At 38.2% G+C, this 22,633-nt stretch overlaps 2 protein-coding genes and 1 long non-coding RNA gene across 3 annotated transcripts in view; 2 read left to right on the plus strand and 1 right to left on the minus strand.

The window, feature by feature from the left end:
• Window positions 1-3,207, plus strand: part of SGPL1 (sphingosine-1-phosphate lyase 1) — a 44,500-nt gene extending 41,293 nt beyond the window's left edge. The window contains exon 14 of the mRNA XM_075217036.1: window positions 311-3,207. Coding sequence (XP_075073137.1) covers window positions 311-451 — 141 coding nt within the window. The 3' untranslated portion in view covers window positions 452-3,207. The remainder of the gene's footprint in view (window positions 1-310) is intronic.
• The window catches only part of LOC142160338 (uncharacterized), a 480,167-nt gene that overhangs the window by 331,712 nt on the left and 125,822 nt on the right, over window positions 1-22,633 (plus strand). The gene's annotated exons all lie outside the window — the stretch shown is intronic.
• PCBD1 (pterin-4 alpha-carbinolamine dehydratase 1) lies at window positions 3,735-15,724 on the minus strand. Its single transcript, XM_075217043.1, has 4 exons — window positions 15,554-15,724; window positions 8,874-9,005; window positions 8,212-8,292; window positions 3,735-4,352 (listed from the first exon to the last, which is right to left on the minus strand). The coding sequence occupies exons 1-4, from the start codon at window positions 15,554-15,556 to the stop codon at window positions 4,254-4,256; spliced, it is 315 nt and encodes a 104-aa protein (XP_075073144.1). The 5' UTR covers window positions 15,557-15,724; the 3' UTR covers window positions 3,735-4,253.

Raw genomic sequence — 22,633 nt, forward strand, 5'->3', positions numbered from 1 at the left:
GCTGTGACAAATTATAACATACGGTTCCCTGATCTGGTATTAGAAATTTGGGCTTAGTTATGGTTTCCTAGTGTTTTTTCTTAAACCAGTCCAGTTCATGTTGGGTGGCTTGTAATAAAACAAAATGTCTATTCCTACCTTCGGAGCGAAAAAAACCCCTATATTTTATTTTTATATTCATATAAATGGGTTTGGTAAAATGTCAGAAAAAAAAGTTCCCCAGCAAGTCTGTGAAAATGGCTCTGACTGTAGGTAAGTGGATATGTTTTATTTTATTCATATGCACATTATCTTCCTTTTCTTTCCATAGGGTGCCATATATGGGATGGCACAAACCATTCCTGACAGATCGATGGTTACTGACATTTCCAAAGCCTTCCTGGACTGCTTGTACCTCACAGAAATGCCTTCCAGTACCAAACAGATGAATGGTTCACATGGACACCATTAGACACAGCTACTTTCCTAGGGGCGGTACTATTCAGAACGGTTACACAGGACAGCCGGAACTTATATAAACTGCATTTTTTACATTTGTAAGCTTTTAAAGTATGTCTTTTTTGAGATTTTTTTTTAGTTTCTTCCAAATAACAACGGTACTTCTTGTAGCTCTTAAATATTTTTCTTTACTGTATCAGGTAAAATTTTCATAATTTATTTGCAGCATAAATACTATGAAATATTTCTAGAAACTATTGCACATTTTAACTCTTGATTGAACACATCTAATAGATACCTCTAGAACCCTGATAAACTTGACTATATGACTTCTGATGGGCAGATTTGCTTGTACTGTACTACAAATCATAGCTTTTTAAGACTGGTCGTCTTTATGTAGATACAAAGCAATGTAGAACAGCATGTTTGTTATGTTTTCCTTAGAAAAGCACAGTTTTAACACATTGGTTAATATTAATGTTTTGTTTTGTTTTTCATATTCAAATTTGAATCTCATATGTTCATTGTCCAAAAAAAAACCCAGTACTTTCCAGCAACAGTCACTTTTTTTTCTTTTACTACAGGGATTAAGTCATAAGTGTAGTACCAGCTACACACTCTTCATTGTCTTAATGACACATGGTTTTGTATAGTTCACATAAATATAAGGAAACCTTTATATTTAATTTCCTACATTTGTCTTGTGCTTCGACGTGAATATGAAGATCTCTGTTTCTATTCATTTATTACATGACATCACTCAGTGTTTCTCAGTAGGATGTGCAAAATTAATGTTTTCCAATAAATTTCCAAAATTTCAATTAATTCAAGACAACAGGTTTTCTCTACTATTTTCTTATCACATAGCTCTTTGTATCTGCAAATAGTTATGATTTTACATTTTTGTACACACTGGTATGGGATCTAGAATGTAGTGTTTTCTAGAGCAGTTTTCCTAAAATCTGCTGAATAACCCATGTCTATCTCTCTGTTCATCAAACTGTTTTGCAGTGATCTCCACAGTGTTTGTAGGATGACATGTCTGTGTTAGATACAATCACTAAGCAGCGCCAACTACTTTTATATTTGTTTATTTTGTGATCTCCCCTTTCTGATTCTTTAATAGGTTTCCTGATAAAAGGTCCTGTACCTGTGCTTTACCAACACTCTCATTGTTCTTTAACGGGCTGAAGTACCCCTTAAATCTGCTCTACTTATGTCATATAGTAAAATGTATCCATTTTTGTAGCTCTTAAAAAAGGAGAAAATAAGGAAAGTAAGCACAATGTAAATAGATATTTGATTTTTTTTTAACCTTGAAGGACATTTAGCAGCACATGAAAAAGGTGGGGAGAAGTCAGCAAACTGGTTCCTGTGTTCATTTAGTTAAATGCAGTCCACTAACTCTCCTTATGAGCATATTAAGTAGTATGCAGGAAATCCAAAGTAGATAACAAATGTTATTCGTGCCTGCTGGAGAAAGTACTGTGAACTTGCGTGCATTCATAAGTTGATTACTAGTATTCATTAAATATCTTATATGTAGTAAGTGTTGTTCCAGATTTAGGTCACATCACTTGGTTGTTATTAAGAGCAGTTAGTTTTCTCTGATTTGTTGCTTAATGTTTAAAAAGATATACACACCTTTATTTGTTATTTAGATACCCCCCTACCCACTTTACACCTAATGGAGGAAACCTCTCCAAGAATCATCTGCTTTACTTGAAGCCTAGAGCTGGCTTACATAGGATTCTTGTCATTTTCCTTGTAGCTCTCAGTATAGCTCTGTGGTAGGCTGGACTTGGTCTTCTAAATGCTGCCGGAGTCACCTCTTAGCTGTGAGAAACGGAAAAGGGGAAGGGTGGCTTAATAACTAAAGCTCCCCTCAAAGGTGGTATTTTCCCTCATCTGATGATAGTTTCTTTGTAGAAGATTTTCTGTATTCAAAGTGTTTAATCCATGTATTCTTATACAGTTTTACAAACCACACATTGTGACTAACCAAAATAAACATTACTATTACAATGCAATAACCTAACATCTCTATGTTAAAGGGTAGACAGAATGGCAATGTTTTATTGATATAGTTCTCCCCCTTTTTTAGTTAATCAAATAGCTTGAATTTATTGTTTTTATAGTGATCTATACCAAAATTTTATCTGAAGTACATACCTGCCAAAGTGAATTTCTCACAGGATGACCTACCTTTCCACATCTAGCAGAACCACAGCGCATTAGTCAGTTGCAGTTCACACCCCACTTTAAACTTGTTCCAGGGTGGGTGGTTTCTTTGAACTTCTGGTGAGGCGACATGGGGCTTCAGAAACTTGCCTACTTGAGGAATTCATTTTGGATGGAAGTTTTCTGTGCATTAGTATGTTATTATTACACATACTTAAAATTGAATCTAGAATCTTCCATTGATCGGAGATTGTGTTTTGTTTTTGCCCTAAAACCACCTGTCTCATAGTTTTACATTGAATTAAAGTTTTAAACTAATAAGGGTTAGACTAGAGCAACCTTTTCAAATGTGCAATTTTTGGCTAGTTTTGTCTCCTGCACAAATTACTGTACAATAATCAACTGTTATCTGCTCTTTTACTTACTATTTTTTCAGCAAGTATCACATATATGGTCACTTCTTAATTCATGCCTAGATTTTGTTTGTTATGTAATACATTGTATAAATATCAAGTGCCTTGTATCACCTTGTGGGTGGCTGATAATTTTATTGTAACATGATCATGGAATAAAATTCTCAAATTACTACTTTTGAACTCAAACTTGTTTTCTTTTCAGTCTGTACAATAGATGGACAAAATGTAGAATAAAGGATACATAAATCAGTTTCTGACTAACATAGTAGTGAATATTTTCACCACAAACAGTTTGCAGTAGTTCTTTAACAGCTGTGGTCAGTTGGGGATGGAGAGGGGATGACTTGCCACACAGTATAATAAATTCTACAATATGAAAAATAATCTAAAGACATATGTAAATCATGATTTCTATGTTTCAGGGAACCATCATCGCACTATAGGACAGGTGTCCTGTTTTGCCCCCCAAAAAAGGTATGGGAGATAGGACCTTTTCAAACAGACCGATTTGAACAGATGACCTCTGCTATCCAATCAGATGCTATCCCCTATCAAAGTTATCTTGGCATTGGAGCCTCAATAACGGTTTCCCCACGACTAGGTTTTAGCTTTCTTATCAAATAAGGTATAAATAGGGTGTATGGATTGAAATGTTGTCATCTTGTAAATAAATTAATGTTACACAATTTACACATGGCACAAAATATAAAAGCCCTTTATTAGGCATAAAATTGATTTTAGCACACTGCATTGGATAAGACATTGGTTCATATAATTTATTCCATATAAAAATGTCAAATAATACTGTTGGTCTATTAAAAGAACTGTATAAAACTTTTCTTCCAGAAAATGCAAAGTTAAAAAGACAGCAAGACACAAAACAGAACAGACTGGATTTGCAGGTTCTTTTCTCAAATTTTGTTCTGAACTTGAAACCAAAACAAAAAATGTTTTATGCAAAGGGGCGGTATAACTGAACATACAAATGATCTAGTGTGCTTTATCTCATGAGGATAGTGATAGGGAATTTATTTCAGCAACAGCTTAAATACTGAAGTTTTTATTTCAGAGGATTTCTTTATATGCATTACACAGAGAAACTTTACAGCTGTAAGCACAGGAAGTTAATGGACATTGCTATCACTCACATCAATAAAACACGCTAAGCTTCTGAATTCTTTAGACACCAGGTTACATTAGCAATGCTGCCACCTCTTGTTAAGATAGAGTGGCTGCAACTTGTTCAATAAAGCTTGCCAGATTGATGTCTCTCTCGGACAGGCCACCACATTCATGAGTGCTCAGCGTGATATGAACCTTGAAAAGAAATATAAAATGTTACACAGAGAAGCATTCAAAACATGCTGTTAGTTAGAATATGCAAACTTGGTCCTTCCCTGTGGAGCTGTAATTAGCAGTGTTTGCATCCCTGTTTCATATGCCATACCCCTCTCTGTCATTTAAGGCTATGATAACTATGTTATAATAGAACATTTTTAAAAGAAAAACAACTATATACACATACACAAAAGAAAAAGAATATTGAAAATTACCATTTCATTGGCAACCACACTACACGAACCCCATTGAAATTTTTCTATATATTTAACTGTGCTCCCTCCACCAGACATTATTTCCAGTGGAACACTGCTTGCCCTCTCTAACTTGTCTTGTCTGCACCTTGGGCTCCTCCTACCACTGTTCACCCCTGTGGGTTTTAAATCAAAACTTTGTTAACAATAGAATGGCTAAATACTAAAATTTAATTAGTGTTGTAGAAATGGTTTCATAATGTTTTAGTACTGTGCACAAAAAGTATTTAGTAGGGCATGTATACACATAAAAGAAGAAAGTTGGAAAACCCCACTAGACACCTTTTAACATACATGGAATTGTATCCTTGTTTTGTATACAAGTACAAGCTATTGTCCTTTGCTATAAGTTCCTGCATTACTATTTGGCCTTGCAAACAAATGGATGCATAGTATCTTCAGTACAACAGATGACCTTCTGATGAACAAATGATATTATTGCAAAATAAGACCAAAAGACAAGTGCCAATATATTCAAACAGGGCCTGATTCATGCTCGAACCCAAGTCCGTTTGTATGCCGTCTCTTACGTGAAATAGAAACAGACCTTACACCAATGAAAGTAATTGCATGCACTTTATATCTGAACGCAAATGACATGACTGCCTATGACTTGGCAGAACTGGAGAGGGAAGGGTTTTTTGTAAGTAAGCCTGGTTTCAACCACAGCACTTGCACCAGCTCCAGGGTAGCTGTAGGTGTCATCTCATAGTGATGACTGACATAGCATAGTTTTCGTTTTAAAGCTACACATATGCATGCCACTAGCTACCACAGAATGTGTATGCAAAGTAGATTGCATTCATATAGCCATTGTATGTACAGTATGCATTAAAAGCATCTTGATTTATGTACATTTTTTAACCGTTATTTTTAACTGTTAAGTTGTTCATTTATTTTATTTCCTTTTTTGTGTCCTTTTAGTGGACTGAGGCTTGTGCGTATATTGCAGTCTGTGTGTATCTACATACAACATTTATGTTTAGGCAGAGCATACTTCTACTTAGATTCAAATCTAAATGTATGCCGAGATATGTTTGGAATTGAATAAGGTTAGAACTGTGCATAAGTTCTGTGCTCTTATTTTTAAAATGTTAGTTGTGACCGAACATGAATCAGGCCCATAGTGTGAAGACACTCTACACCAGGGCCAGACCAGTAGTCATAGTGGGGGTGTATACAGTGGTATGCCATACCGCCACTTCTACTGCCTTTACTGTAAAACTATCAAATTCCATTCTCAATATATTTTTCATGCCATTACCTCTAAATTATCAATTCAACCACTGGGCCAGACTGTATCAGTAGCACAACCAATATTAAGAGAACCAACCAAATTCCCCCTTCCATCTCCACATAGGTGACCTTCTTCCATAAATCCACCAGGTGTGCGCTATGAAAGGTAAAACTTGTTCATCGTACAGACAAGCATTACTGCAATATATTTTATATTCTAAAAAATGTAATCTATTTAAAGTTTTATCTAGATTTGTCATAGCACACAGAGATCTGATTGCCTACTGGAGGGCCATGGAGGAGGAGCATTAAGTCTCCAAAACCTTTTTCAAATCGGCAGCGAGAACACCTACACAGCTTCAAAAAACAATTGTATGCGGATCTCAAATAGGTCTCCATTTGAATCTGGGTAGGAGTATGCTCTACCTAAATGTTACTTGCCAGACAGGACACAATAGGATATACACATGTAATTGTGTAATATAATGGCACATCAGAACACATGCACAAAAAAATATTTTAGAAGATAAATTAACAAACCTGAATACTAATCATTAATAAAAATTATAAATTCACTTTTTTAATAGTCAATATATAAATTGGGATGTTCTTAATACATACTGTACACGCAATGTATTTATATAATCTTACTTGCATACACATTCTTCTAGATTTAGTGGGCACTGGATCAGTATCTCAGAAATTATATTCTTGAAGTCATAGTGCGTGTAAGTATATTGGATAGCAGATACATTCTCTACCAGTGTGTAGTGTTGGACTGTACCATCAGCAAAACCATCTCTCTAAAAACCAATATAAATACCAGTACAAAGACTTATAATAGGGCTCCTGTATTTTTGCATGTACTCTACTATCCCTGCTGACTGGGGATGATAAGGGAGATGAAACCACTGGTTTATGTCCAGAAGTTAAGAAAGTGCTTTCATGACCTTGCCAGTGAAATGGACTCCACAATAAGACACTATGATCCTGAGGATACCCCAGCATCACAATCTGCTCTCGGAGGACCCGTGCTGTAGTGGTAGCCGAGTCATTCACAGTTGGAATGGCTTCTACCCACTTTGAGAGAATACACCCACAACTATCAAAAAAAGAGTGACAATTTCAAATGCCAGCTGTTAATGGTCCTTTGTAAAACTGTCCATGCCCCCCTCTGCAGGGGGCATGCTCTGTAATACTGGCTTAAGAGCTGGTGCTTTAGACATTTTTGGGTAATATTTCCACTTCTTTGGACATGCACAAATAAACAAGTAAATAGCTTTTTAGATATGATGACTCCTGCAACAGTGGTAGTTTGTTGGAACATATCCATCTTTGCTTGATCCACATTCATACTTGTACTGTAGGCCTCTGCTGGAGAATTTCAGCTTTGCAATGAGAGACTATTACCAAAAACAGCTGACTTTCATTGGACAGCTGTAAAATGTGTCCAATCAGGAGCAATTTCAGTTTGTGGGGGAGATTCAATTGCCTGCAATGTAGCGCGGACATCACCACGATGTCTGGCTATACACATTGGTGGCAATTACTGTAGGAATCTTTGCTCATTTTCCCTTCGCACCTCAATGGTGTATGAGGAACAATGATCAGAGGTTTCAGCCTTAACATCAGCGCAAGGTACCGCTGCGGACATTCTGGAGACACCTTGCGCCAAATTTAGTCTGCCCCTTTATGTTGAATGTCTTCTCCCTTATAACTCTGTAACAGAGGTCCCCCAAATAAAAGTAGTTATAGAGGAAACCTGCATAATGGAAATGGCTGAGGCTCACATGTGATCTATGATTTGGAGGAAACCAGGACAGTGTCCTGTGAAAATATATGCTTGTAAGCGCTAATGCACACAGACAATTAACAGTAATTTACATGTTTATTTACTGTTAGATACTTTTTGCAACTTTTAATGAGCAAATACTTACTATGGCAAACAGGAGGTGCATTTGACAACACAATATTTTGATCAAAATATGAACTAATACCTCATGTTTTCGTTTTGCTAGATACACAGATATGCAGGGTTAAGGATAAGCGCCGACAACAAATGACTTTCTGTTTTGTATACATACAAGGGCATTTATATTGCCACACAGCTGGTACCATATACAGTATGGGATATACAAAGCACAGGCTTATTTGATAACAAAATATACTAGGGCATGTGAATTATATCAACATAGCTTTATTGTTCATATGCCCAGTATTAGCTGAGCTTAATAATTAAAGCACCCTTGTGAAGCTGCCATGCTTAAAACAAAAAAACATTTGTACCTTGATACTAAGGGAAACATACAGAATATGTTACATTCTAACCCACATTCAATTTTGATTACCTTGTTGTATACATTAAACCATTCAGGGTGGTGGTCCAGTTTTTCAGCCTGTAATGCTACTCTGGTCATAAACCCAAATGCCTAAAATGAGATGCAGAATATTAATTGCACAATTGCCTATTTAGATAACAACGGGGGTCTGTCTAGGTTTCCCATCATATCACATAGCATTTATAGGTTTGCACTTGGCTTATAGAGCTTACTTTCAATGACAAACTGGTGGATGAAGGACACAAGATGAAATGACATTAAAGATGCCTACTGTTGTACCAACATTGTATTTTTAATATTTAGACTTTAATTTCTCATTATTGTTAAAAATAGGTTTGCGACATGAGAAAAAAATAAGTCACGTTCCACATTTTCTAGTGTCAAGCATGTTAGATGGTGGATTCACTGATGTCTATAATGGCCACGCTGAGCATAGCTATATCTCCAATCAATGTTGGTAAAGAGTGTCCTGTAATGTGAATTATGCCTCACATTCCACATCAGTGGTAGTGCTCTGTTTATTCCTGAACTACATCTTCCACTGTCCTCAATGTTAGATGCTATTTAAGATCCTGTGACAATGTTTGGAGATCCAAAGGTTTCAAATCCCTCTTTAGGTCTGTGTAGATTAGGCAAACGTCAACACTTGCAACACATTTCTTCTTGCTTACCCGATTGAAGTCCTTGAAATGGAATTCTTTGCAAATAGCATCTCTGCCATCCAACTCATTCCACCCAACTGCCCTCAGGTTAGGCAGGAGCTGCTCTCGTTCCTCTCCGCTGAGTCTGTGAGCTTTCCCCGCCTTTGGCAAGTTGAAAATAAAAAATTAACATTAAACACTAAAGTGCAATTAAACAGCAATGCTTATTGACTAGTTTTAAGCTTTCGGTTGGCATTGTCTTTTTCTTACTAGTATATCTTCCTGTTCCACTCGGTGGTAGTCAGTTTTCGAATAGAATAATACCAACAATAGTTACACCGACCTAAAAATGATGATTACTATAAGGGCCACATTGAGGAAATAGAAACTTACCATAATTCAGATAGGCGCTACGTCCGACGCGCCTCATACTTCTGCTATAAATTGCAACTGGACAAAAAGCGGCGACTGGAATTCTTGTCACTTACAATGGCCAGAGTGAGATTGCCGGCTTAAAGGTGGCAATGGGCGGACCCGCCACCTGTATACAATATACATGTGCGGTTCATGGCAGAGTGTTTAACAAATAAAGGAGTAAACTACAAAATATTTTCAAACACTGAATACACATCACAAAGGGAAAAAATAGCCACTTGGGTGATTTTTTTTTCCTTTATCTTGGTGCATATTCCTATATTCACTAAAGTGCCATTCACAAAAATGGTATAAAATCTTTCATACTAGCAAGAGTACACAGACTCTCATTCACTTCCATGTCAGGTTTCTGTACGCTTTGTAAAACTAATAAAAAGTAAACAAGAGGTTATACATAGTGCATTGCTCATTTCACTGCAAGACTCAATGAAAGGAGACAGTTTCTGTATCTTGGCAACTAGATGAAAAATATAGATACTGCTCCATTATCGTAATAAAGGCTGAATGCAAAAACAAAATTGTATTATTAAAGGGCAAAAAAAAAAAAACACAATTATAGAATGTACTTAACACGGCATAAACTATAGAGGCAAACAAGACTGACTGTAGTGAAGATCAAGCAATAATAGTAAATTAAATAAATACTTTTTATATTTATTGTTGGTCTAATTGCATAATTATGTTATGGATTTTTCCATAGAAGCCACGTTGTATGTAAAAACCAGCAATCACCAATCTATACTTAGCAAACTGAAGGACACCTTAAAATGTATTTGAAAGATATTGACAGCCTTAGTAAAAGCTGAATTGCATGTCCCATTATTAAACAAACATACTTGCTTAGAAAACTCCTCAGCTGTGGTTAACAGAAGCATTGGATTAAGTAATATTATATCACAGCGCTGGGGTCATGAGTTCAATTCCCGACCATGGCCTTATCTGTTCGGAGTTTGTATGTTCTTCCTGTGTTTGCGTCGGTTTCCTCCGGGTGCTTCGGTTTCCTCCCACACTCCAAAAACATACATGTAGGTTAATTGGCTGCTATCAAAACTGACCCTAGTCTCTCTCTGTCTGTCTGTCTATCTGTGTGTAGGTGTGTATGTTAAGGAATTTAGACTATGAGCTCCAATGGGGCAGAGACTGATGTGAATGAGTTCTCTGTACAGCGCTGCGGAATCAGTGGTGCTATATAAATAAATGGTGATGATGATTATATCAGAAACGCATCATTGGTGGTCTGTGGTCAGTAGCACATACAAGTTGCTGGTGGTCAGTTTCTTCAAGTTCTCATTCTCAGACTCTGTGTTTGTACACTGTCCTAGCATTCTGCAATTTAGTACTGCGCCAGATCAGGAGACCATGCAGCTGCAGCCCAATTGGATAGCAGCAGAAATTCATAACATTTATTTTGAATCAGTACCAGAATTAACATTGCTACATCTAATTATTTTTTGTGGTCCACTGGCCAGTACTGGGGCTTTAAACTAGGGTTGTATGAAGACCCATAAATTTTGCTCTTCATCATCATTGCTTGATACAGCTTCACAAGTTGTTTCTGAAAATCTTTATCTAATGTTATCTGATTTTGTGAGCCTATGTCACCAGAATCTGCAAACACAGGCTGACAGAGTGCATAGCTGAAAAATGTTTGACACCCATTACATTTTTATTAATTCTAAATATGTTGAATGAGAATGCATCATCACTACATTCATTGGCTTCACTACCATTGGCACTAGCATTGTTTCTTTTCTTGTACAATGTACTTAGCAATGTTGGGTTGTCTGTGCACATTTGTCCTGTTTTGACCATGCCAGATATATTGGTGTTCATATACTCATCTGGCCACCTTCAAGCTTGGTCCCCTAAAAATGGGACTGTCCCACCTAATCGTCTAGATGGTGATAGTTAGGAGACAAGCTTATATTTTCATAAATACAATGTGCCAAACACATGAGAACACTGTATAAAAGGATATTAATAATAATTTATACAATTATATATCTATGTATGAATTCATATGAACACACATTTACATCATACTTGCCAACTTTTTGATATTCTGGGAGGGGAGGTGGGGATGAAGGGGACAGGGCATGGTGAATCACGTCATTTAGGTCCCATCTAATGATGTAATGACACTTGCTCATCATTTTACAGTGGGGATGGGGCCAAAATAACACAAATCCCTGAGAATCTCATCATGGCTGTTCTAATCCTGCCCACTTCACAAGAAAGTGGGCAGATGCGGGAGGATGCCATACTCTCCCAGGAGTCCTGAGACCTACCCGGAATTCAGGAGTCTCCTGGACATTCCGGGAGAGTTGGCAAGTATGAACGTACAGACACATGTATATATGTACATATGAAAGCATATAAAAAACATATACATGGAAACTCGTGCACAAAAAAATAAATGTAAACACATGCTGCAGTAAATGAAAATAAGTGAATATTTTTAGAACAAAAAAATAAATAAATAAAAAATGTTACACGTGAGAGGATCTAATTAATGTTTCCAGCACCCTGTTGCCACAAATAATTAAAAATAATAATAATAAATATATATATCTATCTATGTCAGTGACCAATTTATTAGGTACACTTTTCTGGGTAGAACCCCTCTTTACCCCCAGAACAGCATAGATGAACAATATTATTTATATTGCACGTACCATGTCAATTCTTGTTTGTACTGCATTCACTGATTTCAAGTTTCCAATTTTACTGCCCTGGACCAATTCATTGACGTCAAAATGTTGTTTTTGAACCTTGACTAGTACAGCACAGCTATCTACTGCATCAATGAACACAGAAGCAGACAAGTACGTACAAGGCGGGTCATATTGAAAGGATAATATTTTCCATACAAAGTAGTTTCCTCTACTAATGAAGAAGGTACCAGCCGGATATAAAGACACAAACCATTTTAAACATTTTAGGATCAACCATGACTTAGAATTCAATACAGTCCATGAAAATAGGGACATTTTAGTCCATTTTGCTTCAACCATTGTTTATGCTCAAAGCAGAACATGCGATTTTCATCTAGTTATTTTTCATCAAAGGCAAAGGCTTCCAGATGTCTTCACTTGTGTTTCAAATTACACTTGTGTTTAGGTATTGAGCAATGTTCATTTAAAGAAAGAATAAAAGCTGTGTCTAAAAAGGATTCTTTAAATCTATCCCCTCCTCTGGGGTCTGACAAACTAACCATTTCACTTCAAAGGAGACTTGTATAGTTTTAACTAAAAACGGACCTATTACAAATAACATTTTTTTTATAGCAGAAATATAAAACCTGAACAAAATTGAATGCAAATTTTAAAAACAACAATTGCCCAAATACAAAGTGACCTTGATTTTCTGTTACAGTCACAAATGCTGAAGCTCCTTCATCTTAAAACTTTTTTTTGTGTGTGTATTGGCTACAGTGGTGCATGAAAGAAGCACAATAACTGAAGCAAATAATATTTCTCAGTCTCCTACATGTTTAGAATATATCAGTGGTTCCCAAACTTTTGCAGTTCGCGGCACCCTTAGAGTCTCCAAATTTTTTCAAGGCACCCCTCCAAAATAATTATTAAGCATTCCTGTTTTAGAAGTAGTTGGGTCAAAAGATTGTAATAAGTATTTAGGTCAGGACAGAAATACTTATTTAGTTGTATGCAAAAATGCCCCCTCTGCATCCAGACACACTGCCCTCAGGCACTCTGTCCCCTCTGCATCCAGACACACTGCCCCCTCTGCATCCAGACACACTGCCCTCTCTCATACTGCCCCCTCTGCCCTCTGTCACGATGTCCCCCCTCCTCTGCCCTCTCTCACGCTGTCCTCCTCCTCTGCCCTCTCTCACGCTGTCCCCTCCTACACTGTGTCCCCCTCCACTGCCCCTCTCACGCTGTGTCCCCCTCCACTGTCCCTCCCACGCTGTGCCCCTCCTCTGCCCTGCTGTAACCCTCCTCTGCCCCCCTCCTCAGCCCTGCTGTCGCACTCCTCTGCCCAGCTGTCACACTCCTCTGCCCCATTGTGCCCAGCTGTCACTCCTCTGTCCCATTGTGCCCAGCTGTCACTCCTCTGCCCCATTGTGCCCAGCTGTCACTCCTCTGCCCCATTGTGCCCAGCTGTCACACTCCTCTGCCCCCTGTCACACTCCTCTGTCCCCTGTCACACTCCTCTGTCCCCTGTCACACTCCTCTGTCACCCTCCTCTGTCCTGTTGTGCCCCGCTGTCATGCTCCCTCTCACTCCTCTGCCGCGCGCCAGCCATAGAAAAAAAAAGAAAACACAGAAACTTACTAATCCGCCGGGCGCCGGGACCCAGCAGCCTCCTCTCTCCCGCAGCTGTCACTGACGTCGATATTCAGTGACAGCTGCGGGAGAGAGGAGGCTGCTGGGTCCCGGCGGATTGGTAAGTTTCTGTGTTTCTTTTTTTCAATGCTTGGCCCGCGGCACCCCAGTGACAGCGCCGCGGCACCCCTGGGAGCCGCGGCGCACAGTTTGGGAACCGCCGGAATATATACTCTTTTGTCTATACAATCTGAAAGACATAAGTTTAAAGTAGAACAGAATTGTGATATTGTCCAGTCATTTTGAGACTATGTCCTATAAATGATGTGCATAGGTCAGTGTTGGCTAACCTGCGACACACCAGGTGTTGTGAAACTACAAGTCCCAGCATGCTCTGCCAATATATAGCAGCTTATTGCTGGAAGGGTATGCTGGGACTTGTGGTTTCACAACACCTGGAGTGTCACAGGTTAGCCAACACTGGCATAAGTGGAAACTTCTAACCTGGAGATATTGGCAGTGTTTAAAATGACTTTCTAAATGGAGGAAGGGATTAACATCAGAGTTATTAACAGCACCTGGTGGGGTCTGGATTTATCATGACAGGTGCTGAATAATTAAATTCCTATCATGATTAGCCCCGCCCTTGGACTGGGTGCAGTTACTTATTTGAAGTAACTTCCCTGCTTCTATTCTACAACTGTAGAATGTTGCAGAAAGCTCTTGGGTAGAAGGTTTCAAATATGAGGTTAGGCAGCATTACCTGTCTATCAAGTGGCTGGAGTTGCAAAAAAAGAAAATGTAATTAAATCACAGGAGAGGAAAAAAAAATGAAGAATTGTGTATAATATACCACTTAGCCAGGAACAGACTTCTGTTTACAGAATAATTAAAAAAGCTGTCTCATTAACAAGTAAACAGATAGATTATGAGCACTAAAACTCAAATACACATTTAAATTTTGGTTAAGGTTTCCATACTACTGAAATTGCTTACAGACTAACTTGGCCCTATAAAAGGAAGTATATCTGTGTAAAGCATAACAAAATGATGCATATAAATATATTGTTTTTGTGAAGAAAAGCTTAATAAATCATCTAGTTTATATGTCATCAAGAAGCAATCACTAAAATCTACATCAACCAATCACTTTCTTATAGTTTCCTATACCGCTACTGGTCAATTGGCCATTAACCTTTATCCAATGTTTACAATTACACAAAAGTAAATCTTTGTGAATGCAAAAACAAACAATGTAAATGGCTTTAGTACATTTTTACATTAGGGCAAGAAAGACTGGGGTTATTCACAGAAATGCACTGGGGAAAATGGGTAAAAATGTATGACAAGTTTAATTATGCCATTTTTAATGTGTTGTCTAAGCGCTTCATACATGTTGGGCTTCTATACAAACCATAGTACTGGTAGCAGACGTTAACAAATGAGAAATAGGTATTGCCACAATCTAACATTTTAAACACTGCTTTAAATGTAATGTTGGGGGAACAAGCACACAATCCATGCATCTTATTTATAATGCGCTTTCTAGTAGTGGGTTAGGTGTTGAAAGGCATATTATTAGCAGCTAGGCATGAATAGCCATAGGTAAGCAATATGAGGTTTGCTTCTGTATTTGTTTTGAATGTATTGAAATAAGAAAAAAAAAAAGGTCGAACACAATTGCTTTCAAACCACTTGCCCCTTCCTCATAACAATGTCATAAGGTTTCAAGTAAAATAAAATCCATTTTTTTTTCTTGTTCAGTATGTGCATTACCCAAGTAAGCAAAAGCCTGGTGAAGTTTATATTCACAATCTTATCATGCTACATTGCTCTCTGGGCTATTCATTAACTAATGCACTTTGACTTGTGCCTCTCCAAATCCTATTTGTGATTGCAACAAGTATAGAAGAAAGAAATGGATTTTCCCAAACAAGTTTATAATGAAAATGACAGCAGATCTATTTTATTGAAGCATCACCTTACCATGTCTGCACAAGGGATTACCAACTCGGCCGGCGTGTGTGTCTGTCACTTGCTCCAGCTGCTGCTTCTCTAGCTGAATGTCTAGGAGGAGGGGTGGGTTACGAATCCGCCTATTGCAAATAGCCAGGGTAGAGCTTCAATTAATGCACTGAAGCTTACAGAGTGATTCAGCACCAGAGCTCTCCAAAGACAAGAGCCGGTGGCCATATTGTCAGTGACTGACACCCTGTTGCTTTATAGTTCTAGCTACCAAACTGGAGTTGCTCCCGTCCGCTTATAATTATCAATAGCTAGTTTAATCTGCAGCCATAAATGTACAGTCTAAATACATTTTGTTTCTATATTCAAAATATAAATTATTAATTTGATAATCTAGGTTTGGTGTAAACGGGGCAATTGTTGAATCGAAATGCTAAAAAATACAGAAACTAAGACAACCATTATTTCCTCTTATTTTGCTAGACATCGTATTACTGTAACTAGAAGCTTTTTTTTAATTATTTTTACTTTTTAAGTACGCTGTGGCATAGCAGCCTCTGTTTGGCATGGGATGCTGGCACTTGTAGTTCCACAACAGTTCATGGTCTGCAATAATGGCAGCACATTTATTTGATTTCCAACACACAGATAGAAGTCAGGAATGTTCTCCAGTTCACCCTTTGCATAGCACAGTGAACCACACAGATGATCTATTGTTCTGATTTAAATAGCAAGTAATTTTTGATCCTGCTGTGACATCATCAATGGAGCCTTATGTGTTTGTGTCCAAACACAAGACTAGTCACCAGATGCTGTAGCCGCTCAGTGTCCTCTGAATTAAATTTAATTTTACCTTTGTTGAAAACTGTTAATGGTGAATATGCAGCAGAACTGTGGTACAAACTGGTTAGAAATGTGTTTATCATCTTAAAATTGCACTTGAAGGACATGTTAAACTCTGCTATGCCCTTAAAATAATAATGTTTGGTAACATTTTATTTTGAGAATTCAGACTTGTTTGGGATGCATATAGGAAAATTATACTATGTGTTTCTTCACTGTGCCTCACATTTATTGGATTATAACCAGTGGTTCAAAAAAGTGGAAATGATACAGTGTCCCTTTAAGTTAGTGATGGGCTACCTGATATACTTTGAGGTGGATGCATGGTGCAGCCCTATCACCTCCGTAAGAGCTTTATATTATTCTTAATCTCAGTAATATATTAAAACAGTATAATACATTTAATATGTAATAACATATCAGGAAGCATTTTAAACAAGTGTTACAAGATGTAACAAACAAATCTGACAATAAAGCAGAAGGATCTGGGGGTAAATGTATCAAGCTTAAGAGTTTTCCGGCGGGTTTGAAAAACCATTCAGATTCTAGCCATCATTTATTTAGTAAATTCTACAAAATGACAGCTAGAATCTGATTGGTTGCTGTAGGCAACATCTCCACTTTTCAAACCCGTCGGAAAACTCTCAGCTTGATACATTTACCCCCTGGTGGCCACAGGGGAAGGCTCGGAGGACTTCCTGGTGGCCATCACTGTTTTAAGCACATTTTATATGCATATTCGTAGTAGCAAGAGACCCAAAATACTCTGTAGTTCTTAGTTATGCGATTTGTCTCTGTTCAGTATCTGTAAGAATAAATTATAGCTGTTTAAAATGATCTATATGTTGATGTTACAGGGCTACAAAACACCAGAGTGTAGTACTTTACTTGCACTTATTTTCATCCATTTATAAATTATAACATGGCAGTTGTACAGTTATATATTGATTATTATAGGAAGGGAAAAGCACAGATTATAAAGGTTATTTAATTAGCTGTAAAATGTTGTCTGACATTAGTCACACTGCTCAAGATCGCTTCTCTCAAGTGATCTGTTTTTTCTTTTTTTTTGGCTTGTGTTTTGCTGTTGTTTTTGTTTTTATCCTAATCCAGATTTCTTCAATTAAAACTTTGCTGGATCATGAATTTGTCTTTAATTCATCAGAAGTTTCAGTAATATGAGCTTGTGATAACTCCAGCATATAATAATTTACAATCATAGTGCAAAATACCACACCACAATATAGAAGAATAATAGTGAGGGTCACCTAGCCAAGTTTATTGATCTCATTACTGTGCAGAGTACAAAGACTGTTTAAATAAAGCCAAAATGGATTGGCCTCACAGCCTTCATCCACCCACACACACAGTAAAAAACGTATTTTAAGCAGTACACATTGTTGTGTCAGGAAGAGTTATAGGTGCAACTTGTCATGAACCCACAGGGCGTCCCTGACCACGTGACCTTCCTTTACTGTACTTTGTACAGAGGAGAGTTCTTTTTTATATATTTTTTTAATTTACTGGCAATCTGGAATACATCCCTCTTTAAATACCATCCTTTCTTTTCCGATAGGTTACCTTTCACATAAGTGTCACTATTTGTAACTGTAAACTTGAAAAAAAAAACTGGTTGGTATGTTTCACATAAAATAAGAAATAACTTCTTAAGAAACATGTAAAATAAAACATTTTCACCAACCAAGCTAATGTCTGTTTTTTCCTACTTTATTATGTATGCTCCTTATTGTGTGTCATTGTTCTTGTTTGTAGGGGCTCAAACATGGATCAAACATGCAGAAACGTTTTGTTTCCTTTGATGGGGGTGTTTGAACCAGAGCTGTTTTTTTTAAGATATTAGTTGGCCACCAATTCCTAGTGCAAAATGTGAAGCTAAATTTATACTTATCCAAAAGAAGATTGTAGCGAGTATTCTTAAAAGGAAAAAACATTTCCACTGTTACTAATTAGCCTATGTGAGGTTTTGCTGCATTTTTACAATATGATTAGCAAGATGAGAGATCTTTTCAGGTTCATACTTTTAGAGCTTGATCTAAGATTATAATTTGTTATCTAGGGTTAAAACTTGATTTAGGTGTGGTGATCTCCCGGAAATGGTTGCCGCCTGACCCACCTGATTTTCATAAGTGGCAAGCCCTGGTTAATAATACAATGCAGCATGAAAAATATGTATATACTAGTAGAAATGCTAAAGCAAAATATCCCAAAATTTGGTCTATGTGGTATACATCTAAATACCGAGTCGGTTCGAACGATCTGGAGTCTCTGGACTGAACTGCAAAATGCGATGGGAGGGGTTGGGTGTCTGGGAGGGGAGGCTCGTTCTGTGCAAAATAAATTAAGCAAATAAAATAAATACATAATAATAACTACAAAATATGCGGAAAATATCTGGACTATAGAAATGTACAATATGGGGGCGTTGGAGTGTAATCTATGCATTAATATGTTGTCAATATACAATGTCTGATTGTCGGATCACTCCGTGAATTGTCTATTTAGGTAGAGATAATGTCTTAAATGGTATAGGCCAGGGGTCAGCAACCCCCGGCACGCGTGCCAGACATGGCACGCTGACCACTTTTGTCTGGCACGCCGACGCTGAAGCTGCTTCAGGAAAGCAGCCGATGATGGCCGAAACGGAGCTTCTGCGGTTTCGGCCATCATCGGCTGCTTTGCTGAAGCAGCTCCCAGGTTTCTGGAGAAAGACGAGTCTACAAAGGTAAGTAAGGGCAGCAAATTGAGGGGCACATATACTTGGCATACTTTGTATTTGTGGGGGCAACTGTGGCATACTATATATTTATGGGTGCAACTGTGGCATGCTATCTATTTATGGGGCAACTGTGGCATGCTATATATTTATGGGGCAACTGTGGCATGCTATATATTTATGGGGCAACAGTGGCATGCTATATATTTATGGGGCAACTGTGGCATGCTATATATTTCTGGGGGCAACTGTGGCATGCTATGTATTTGTAGGGGCAACTGTGGCATGCTATGTATTTGTGGGGTCAACTGTGGCATACTATGTATTTGTGGGGGCAACTGTGGCATGCTATGTATTTGTAGGGTCAACTGTGGCATGCTATGTATTTCTGGGGGCAACTGTGGCATACTATGTATTTCTGGGGGCAACTGTGGCAAAGTATGAATTGCGGGCACAACTATGAGGCATAAGATGAATTGGGGACACAATTATGAGGTATGATGTGAACTGGGGCACTACTGTGCGGCATAACGTTTTTTTGCTGGTCCCTTACTGTTAATATGATATTAGCCTCATAAAATGATATATATATATATATATATATATATATATATATAATATATAGCCGAGAGGGGAGGGGGCGGCTACAAATTGCCCGGGCCTGCTTGGTGGCCCGAGTCCCCACTGGAGACCTATCTTTGAAAATACATTTTTTATTTTAAAAGTTATTTTTTTTATTGAATTTAGGGGGGATCGGTAATAGCTAAATCCCCTCAGCTCAGGTATCTTCAGACGCCAGGTCATGTGACTGCAGTGATCACGTGGTACTCGGTGGGCTGCTGGATATCTTCCCATGCTGTGCAGTGGAGAATAAGGTAAGAAGGTGTGCTGGAGAGGGGGCATTTGTGACTAAAGGTGCTGGGCAGAGGGGGGGCAAGTGTGATTAAAGCATGTGGGCAGAGGAGACATGTGAGCAAAGCTGCTGAGAAAGGGGGCATGTGTGAGTAATGCATTTTTCTGTAAGAGGGTGGCCTGGTGCTTTTCACCTGCTAGACACGCCCCCAATTATGCACTGCCACGCCCCCAATTGCACGACCACTTGCATGGTAAAAAAAATGTTGCGCCGCCGCTCTGCGGCGGCACAACATTTCTTTTACCGTGCTTGACTATAAAGGGGGACACATGAAGTTGCTGTACTGGGGCCATGAATTTCTCTAGGCAGCCGTGTGTGTGTGTGTGTGTGTGTGTGTGTGTGTGTGTGTGTGTGTGTATGTATATATATATATATATATATATATATATATATATATATTCACACCCAACTGGCACACCTGGGCTTCACTAGATTTTAGCCGGCACTCTGATAGAAAAAGGTTGCCAACCCCTGGTATAGGCTATAAATGTCCTGTTCCTAATGACTGGAATGAGAATAATGCTCAAATATTGAACGATGCAAAGATTGTATTTAACTTGTTTCAAGTATAACTATGTATGGAAATAGCTGGTGTATCTGAGAAGCACTTCTAAGTTAACTGTGGTGTATGTTTAAATGTTTTTTGTATGGTCACTTTTTTGTTATGTGTGACTAAAAAGTATCTGATTTTTTTAAAAAAACTTGATTTAGGTTGACATTTCGGATGTGGGCTAATGTTTGGACCATGTAAGGGTTACTATCTCAATTCTAAAGCTGGGTACACACTACACTGTTTTCATCCAATAATCGGCTCACACAGCCGACATACGACCGCTCGTTCAAAAGTCAGGTTAGTGTGTGCAGTGACACAATGGTCGAAAGTCTGCCCAAATGGATGATTATCGCCTCATTTGGTTGGTCGTACCGTTTAATATTTTCGGTCCAATCTCGTTTCCGCTGTGTAGTGTGTATAAACTTCCGACCGATCCACAACAGTGAGTACGAAATTATAGTCATTGCTCACGACAACATGGCTGTAAAAAGTCTCTAAAGGGACGTCCGCTCTTCCCTTTATCGTCCTAAACAAGGCTAGTGTGTATGCAGTCCATGGACCGAGCAATCGGAACATCGGTCACTCCAGTACAGACTCCACTATAAGAAAGTGTAATGGAGGGGTTGGTTATATGGTACTAGGGGAGATCTGGCAACTTTTGGCCTGGGGAAAAAAAGAAGCAACTGGCCCAGGTTCTTCTACCAATGTGCCTCAATGAAAAAATGGGTGTTATCATGATCATCAACATTTATTTATATAGCGCCAGCAAATTCCATAGCGTTTTACAATTGGGAACAAACATTAATAAGACAATACTGGGTAATACATACAGACAGAGAGGTAAGAGAACCCTGCTCGCAAGCTTATGAAAACTGTGTACACATGGTTTTACTTAGCTAAAGAAATATATATGTCAAAGAGCTATAATGAAATACAACACATCCCCTAGGATGCTGACCTGTATTCAATGCAGAGACTATTTTATTGATCCGTATACAATACAGAGGGCATTCCAATGTCTTGTATATAGTGTGTTTTGTAGTGACCAATACACATTACAACGAGCATTCTGGTAGCCCATATATAATACAGAGAGAGCATCTTAATGACTAATATACAGTGCAGATGAAATTCTAGAACTTTTCAATGCCAAACCTGCTCTGGAGGCCACTCTAAAATGTAGATCCCCAAATATCTGGTTGTTTTACAACACAGGTTTCCAGCTATCTGGTGGCTGTACTATACAATCCTTAGATATCTGGTGGTTTTACTATACTGTAATTTAATGGAAATTCTGGGTGGCTTTACTAGGAAAACCTTTTATATCTGGTGGCTTTACTATACCGTAATTTAATGGAAATTCTGGGTGGCTTTAATATACAAACCTTAGATACCTGGTGGCTGTACTATACAAACCTTAGATACCTGGTGGCTGTACTATACAAACCTTAGATGCCTGGACACTGTACTATACAAACCTTAAATATCTAATGGCTTTATTATACAAACCTTAGATACCTGGTGTCTATACTATACAAACCTTAGATATCTGAAAGACAAATATTTTCTGTACAGCTCTGCGGCATTGGTGGCGCTATATAAATAAATAGATGATGATGATTGTCACGAATAGCCACCTCTAGCGACTCTCTGATTTAATATCTTATCATATATTAACACAGTCAAACAATATATCACCTCTATTTTGTCAGAAAACCTCTCCTAACTACCGTTACCAGTCACTAACCGCACTTTGCGCACCCGTGACTTGGAAGTATTTACTGTATGTGGTTGCACACGATTTCAGCACTCAATCTTCCTCTCACCTATCACACAGGTTACAGATTTGCCGAATCGCCCCCAAATAGCGCTCACACAACCACACCCACTTTGGTATTACCACCGCCTATTGATGAAGGGCAATAGGACCACAATATACTGTCTTCCACTGGTACACAATGAACACTCCTTGTTACTCACAGGTTAGCAAGGCACATACCTGCAATCGAAGGGTTAACACTTAACCCCTCAAGGTTTTATGATACAAATGTACATCCA

The sequence above is a fragment of the Mixophyes fleayi genome, chromosome 6, assembly GCF_038048845.1.
Source record: "Mixophyes fleayi isolate aMixFle1 chromosome 6, aMixFle1.hap1, whole genome shotgun sequence".
NCBI classification, from domain to species: domain Eukaryota; kingdom Metazoa; phylum Chordata; class Amphibia; order Anura; family Limnodynastidae; genus Mixophyes; species Mixophyes fleayi.